Here is a 5,733-nt window from a genome sequence, read left to right as displayed (position 1 = left end):
CCCGAGGAGAATGGAATCTCTAACCCGCCCACTCCCCTAACTACCCCCAACACCTCCCCCCCAACCTCCCCACTCCCCGCCCACTAGGAGCCTCCTCCTCTGTCTACTCCCAAAATACAAAAATATTCACTCAAGATCACGAGTTTTGTCAAAATCGTGGTACATTTACTGCTTCAGAGCTTGTGGGCAAGTTCTTTTTTATTGCTAGCCGATCAGTTACTTGCTTTGGATTTTTTTTTATAATCCTAAGCTCTTTCTCAGAAATCCTAAGTGGCTCTAAAAAGAGCCTTTGGTTTCAGTTTGGTACTTTTCCAACTCTCTTCAGATGTTCAGGTCGTTTGCTTAGCTTTACAACTTGGGAGGTGTTACTTGCACTGGACCTTATGGTGGTGACTCTCAGTCTTCTTGGGCAGCAGCACAGCCTGGATGTTGGGCAGGACACCGCCCTGCGCGATGGTCACACCGCCCAGCAGCTTATTGAGCTCCTCATCATTACGGATAGCTAATTGCAGGTGACGCAAGATGATGCGTGTCTTCTTGTTGTCTCTGGCCGCGTTGCCCGCCAGCTCCAGGATCTCAGCCGTCAGGTACTCCATCACCGCCGCCAGGTACACGGGTGCACCAGCCCCAGCGCATTCTGCGTAGTTGCCCTTTCCGAGCAGGCGGTGGAGTCAGCCCACAGGAACTGCAGGCGTGCTCTGGATGACCGGGTTTTGGCCTTAGCACGTACTCTACCGCCCTGCTTTCCACGACCAGACATAACTAATGATGCAGATCTGTTATAACGGAAACTGTTACCGTTAGAGCACGTGCGGGGGTCTGTTTATAGTCTCAGGTAGGTTGCGATTCGCTATCTGTTTGGCTGATACTCTTGTATCACACCAGAGTACGTTACCGGAATCACTTCATTTACATACACACACCCATTATCCAATCAGATGTGAGCTGCCCAAAGGGCATCTGAGCGCCGTACCTATAAATACCACAGTTGGCGTTGAGTCAGTGCCAGTCTTTTGCCATCTAGGAGTTGTGCGTCTACCATGCCAGAGCTAACTACAAAGGGCACTACCATTTCTAAAAAAGGCTTCAAGAAAGCTGTAACTAAAACCCAGAAGAAGGAAGGGAAAAAGCGGAAGAGATGTCGAAAAGAGAGCTATTCAATTTACATCTACAAGGTGCTAAAGCAAGTTCACCCAGATACGGGCATCTCTTCAAAGGCCATGAGCATCATGAATTCGTTTGTCAATGACATTTTCGAGCGCATCGCAGGCGAGGCGTCGCGCCTGGCACATTATAACAAGCGCTCCACTATCACGTCCAGGGAGATCCAAACGGCTGTACGCCTGCTGCTGCCTGGGGAGCTGGCCAAGCACGCGGTGTCTGAGGGCACCAAGGCTGTCACCAAGTACACCAGCTCAAAGTAAAGTTGCGGCCATCAGACGACCTTTGTAAACCCAAAGGCTCTTTTAAGAGCCACTTAAATTTCTAAAGGGCTGTAGGCTTTTTGTTTCGGTGGTTAATATATGCGTGCAGGCTCTATCACTAGAGTGAAAAATGATTAACATCCGTTTTATTTCACTCCCCATCTGTAATATGGTTAAGCAGGTAATTTGCTAGTCACATGTGACTAGTTGTGAAGTCTCTGATCTCAAGACATTTCAAAGAAGGGAGCTCTCAAAATGTGTTTTCAGGGAGGTTTTATGGTTGAGTGCCATGAGGAAGATGGCTTGACCTTCTCTCCTATGTCTATTTCAAGTTTGTTTTAAATCGGGTGTTAGTGAAAGGACCTGAAAACTGGAAAGATTAAGATAGTAGCCACGTCCGACATGAGAGCATTAAGGCTATTTTGCTGCTTTGCATTTTCTGCATTGTGTGAAAATTCTGGATTAGGCCAGATGCCCTACAGTTGCTGAAATTTCAAGTTCCTGAGTTTCTTGGTCTGGTGATGTCATCTGGAAAATATTAAAATTAATATTTTATTGTTTGTATTTAGAAATTTATTTTAAGAGGATGTATATAGGATCAGGAAGATCACCTGGAGAAGGGAAAGGATACCCACTCCAGTATTCTGGCCTAGAGAATTCCAAGGACTGCATAGTCCATGGGGTCACGAAGAGTAGGACACGACTGAGCGACTTTCATTGTCACTTTCATATAGGATCAACTAGACTTCCCCAGAAAATAATACAATAAAAGCTAAGACAGATGACATAGAAATCAGATGGCAGAATTCTGCTAACAATACAGTTGGGATCAGATAACTGAATCTTCATTCGCTGTTAGACTAATGATTTTAAGATTCTTTCATGGAGAAAGCCAGTTCTGCAGCCACAGAATACTGGAGTTACTGGGGTATCCCACTCAATTCATGCAAGTGTATCTGCTCTTGACATGCATCTTGATCATCACTTTTTTTTTCCCACTGAATTTCTCTCATTACTTCTGCTATCAGTACTCTAGTGTAGTTTTGAAGAATTTGTAGTGGATCAAATGATAACTAACCTCTTCAGAATGAATTTCTCATTAGGAAAGTCCACTTATTAGCTTCCTAGGGCAGCTACAACAAGTTGCCAAAAACTGGTTGACGTAAAACAAATATATTCTTTCACTGTTTTGAAGGCCAAGAAGCCCTGTATCAGTGTCAGTAGGGCTGGTTCTTTGTGGAGGCACCGAAGGAGAGTCGTATAAATATGTCTCTTACCTGGCCTCTGGTGGCAGCTGACAATCCTTGGTGTTCCTTGGCTTGCAGCTGCGCCACTCCAACCTCTCCCTGCCTCAGTTTTTCATATGGTCCCCTGCTTTGCAGCTCTGATGCCCCTCTCCCTTCTCTCATAAGGATACCCTAAATTTTACCAGGATGATCTCAAAATTCTTACCTATACCCTATTTCCAAACAAAGCTCACATTTAGGTATCAGAGGTTAAGACTTGGACATATCTTCTTGCAGGACATAGTTCAGCCTATTACACTTCACATATTACCAAACACATCTTAAGGTTTAGCTTAACCTTGACTCACAAAATTTACATCACACTATCTGGATAGAAGTATTATAGAGTAAATTAAAAAATACAAAGCCTTCCTTAAGCACTGAATTATCTCGCTCATTCATAGTCAACTGAAATGACCTTGTGTGTGTCTGCCTCACTAAACTACAATGGAAACAATGAGAGTAAGGACCTCCTCTCTTTCTTACACACACAGGCACACACACAATCAGTGAATGTTTGAAGACTGAAGAAAAGGTAAACACAAATTTTAAAAACTTTTTTGGAAAACAAAGTAAACAACAAAATTCATAGTCACGTGTCCGTGACTTGCCCTGAAGAGTTAGCAATGTCGGCCTCCCAGAACCATGCAGTTTCCTAGTCAATTTTGGGTAGCCAGGTTGTTGGATTACAATATAGATGATGGCAGTATTCCCACATTCCAGGGGTAATAGGCACTGAACAGCATACAAAGGTGTGGCATTTGGGCAAAAAAGCCTATGTGCTTATGTTTAGAGTTAGGCTGGCCCAGAGAGTCCCAACTTCCTTAGGCACCAACAGTGGAAAAAAGCTACCCTTAATGTGTTAATGTTCTGTTCCTTTTATCACACTCCTTTTCTAGATCTCTGCACAGCTTTGGGCCCTTCATAGAATTTTTTTTTTTTTAAGTCATTCATAGAAACGAAAACCCAAATAGCCTTCCTGACTCCATTATTCTGAGAAACTTTTACATTGTATACCATACGTTGTATACCATCAAGCTTTTCTGACTTTATTGGGGCCTTTTGAGGACACTGGTTACACAGTATAACACCTGTGTTTAACGGAGAGTACTTAACTATCAATCCTAGTACTCACTGAAATCTCAGTCCCAACTCTGCAACTCTATGACTGTAGCCCACCAGGCTCCTCTGTCCCCGGAATTCTCCAGCCAATACTGGAGTAATTAGGTATCCATTCCCTTCTCCAGGGGATGGAACTCAAGCCTTCCCCACTGCAAGCAGAATCTTTTACCATCTGAACCCCCAGAGAAGGCCGAGACTTCGGGAAGTGGGTAGCCTAGCCTTCACCAGAGGAACATTCGGGACCCAGGAATCAAACCGGGGTCTTCCACAGATCTTTACTAGCTAACTACCATAAACTGAGCCCACAGCTTTTTCAAGTGTGTTAAGTGGCTCTGAAAAGAGCCTTTGGGTTGTTAAAAACAGGTTACATTTACAAATTTATTTGGAGCTCGTGTACTTGGTAACAGCCTTGGTGCCCTCAGACACGGCATGCTTAGCCAATTCCCCAGGCAGCAGCAGGCGCACAGCTGTCTGGATCTCCCTGGATGTGATGGTTGAACGCTTGTTGTAATGTGCCAGGCGGGACGCCTCACCAGCAATACGCTCGAAGATGTCAGAGACAAAAGAATTCATAATGCTCATGGCTTTTGATGAGATGCCCGTATCTGGGTGAACTTGTTTTAAGACTTTGTAGATGTATATTGAATAGCTCTCTTTTCTGCATCTCCTGCGCTTTTTCCCTTCTTTCTTCTGAGTTTTAGTAACAGCTTTTTTGAACCCTTTCTTGGAGATAGTCGCACCCTTTGAAGACACCTCCGGCATAGCTAGTGTCTGCAGCTCTTCAGTGTTACCAGTTCTTTTCAGCGTTAACAACTCTTTACCATTTAAAGAACCTTATTATAGTATGAACAGCTGGCAATAAAAAGAGCAACTCCAGTGCACGCCGAAAAATCAAAGATGCTTCAGGCGTGGAAAGAGTGGTATTTATAGGCACGGCACTGAAGTGACGTGTCAAGAGGCCAGCATCTGATTGGATACCTGGGAGTGTCGTGTATGCAGATGAGGTGATTTGCTTGAGTTTTGCTGATTGGCTAGACGGCTATCAGCCAATCAGAAAGCAAAGTACAACCTACCGTCAGGCTATAAATAGGTACAGTAGGTTTTTTCCGTTTTTGTATGCGTTTTTTTTCCATCTTGTTGCGGAGTTATGTCGGGTCGCGTGAAGCAAAGCGGCAAGGCGCGTGCTAAGGCAAAAAGTCGCTCTTCCAGAGCCGGTTTGCAGTTTCCGGTAGGCAGGTTCTATCTCCTGCTCCCCAAGGGCAACTATGCTGAGTGCGTTGGGGCAGGTGCGCCAGTATACTTTGCAGCGGTGTTGGAGTACCTAATGGCTGAGATCTTATAATTAGCAGGTAATGCATCACGTGACAAGAAGACCTGCATCATTCCTCGCCATTTGCAGCTGGCCATCGGTAATGATGAGGAGCTCAACAAGCTGCTGGGGGGTGTGACTACTCAGGCTGGCGTCCTGCCCAAAATCCAGCCTGTGCTCCTACCCAAAAAAAACCGAGAGCCACCATCACAAAGTACAGAGCGAGTAGCCATAGTGCAGAATGCCAGTGAGCAATCCCAAGTATCTAGTGAAAGGACAGCAACGAAAGGCTCTTTTCAGAGCCATTCAAATATATCAGAGGGCTGTGATCTAGACTGGGCCTGTAAATTGCAGTTTTCCAGCAATAGGCTGCCAAAAATCTCCAGTAATCACAACTTCTGTATTATGAAAGTATTTGAATGTTGATTCTAACACCTGAGGTTCCTTGAAGCTGTTTGCTTGTGGGCCCTCAAGATGCTTATTAGGTGAGGAGCGAAGCTTCATTCTAATACCCTTTTTATGGCTCATTTTGGTGAGTATTTGACAATCTCTGACTTAACACATGCTGAAAAAATGTTTTAAAATGTAATGT

The 5,733-nt window shown here is 44.5% G+C and overlaps 3 protein-coding genes and 1 pseudogene across 3 annotated transcripts; 2 read left to right on the top strand and 2 right to left on the bottom strand.

Moving 5' to 3' along the window:
- Positions 1–365: 365 nt before the first annotated feature.
- LOC120870418 lies at positions 366–760 on the bottom strand (annotated as a pseudogene).
- A 280-nt stretch (positions 761–1,040) lies between these two features.
- LOC120870434 (histone H2B type 1-A-like) lies at positions 1,041–1,424 on the top strand. Its single transcript, XM_040250097.1, has one exon. The coding sequence runs from the start codon at positions 1,041–1,043 to the stop codon at positions 1,422–1,424; it is 384 nt and encodes a 127-aa protein (XP_040106031.1).
- A 2,786-nt stretch (positions 1,425–4,210) lies between these two features.
- Positions 4,211–4,594, bottom strand: LOC120870432 (histone H2B type 1-A). The gene has a single exon (XM_040250096.1). It carries the CDS (start codon positions 4,592–4,594, stop codon positions 4,211–4,213), a length of 384 nt encoding a protein of 127 aa, XP_040106030.1.
- A 385-nt stretch (positions 4,595–4,979) lies between these two features.
- LOC120870430 (histone H2A type 1-A) lies at positions 4,980–5,370 on the top strand. Its single transcript, XM_040250094.1, is given in 2 exon segments — positions 4,980–5,324; positions 5,326–5,370. Coding segments are annotated over 2 exon segments (390 nt in total).
- The last annotated feature ends 363 nt before the right edge of the window (positions 5,371–5,733 follow it).

This window comes from Oryx dammah, unplaced genomic scaffold (genome assembly GCF_014754425.2).
Source record: "Oryx dammah isolate SB20612 unplaced genomic scaffold, SCBI_Odam_1.1 HiC_scaffold_11, whole genome shotgun sequence".
NCBI classification, from domain to species: domain Eukaryota; kingdom Metazoa; phylum Chordata; class Mammalia; order Artiodactyla; family Bovidae; genus Oryx; species Oryx dammah.
Note: the sequence above shows the minus strand (reverse complement) of the source record. Positions and strands in the feature narration are given on the sequence as shown.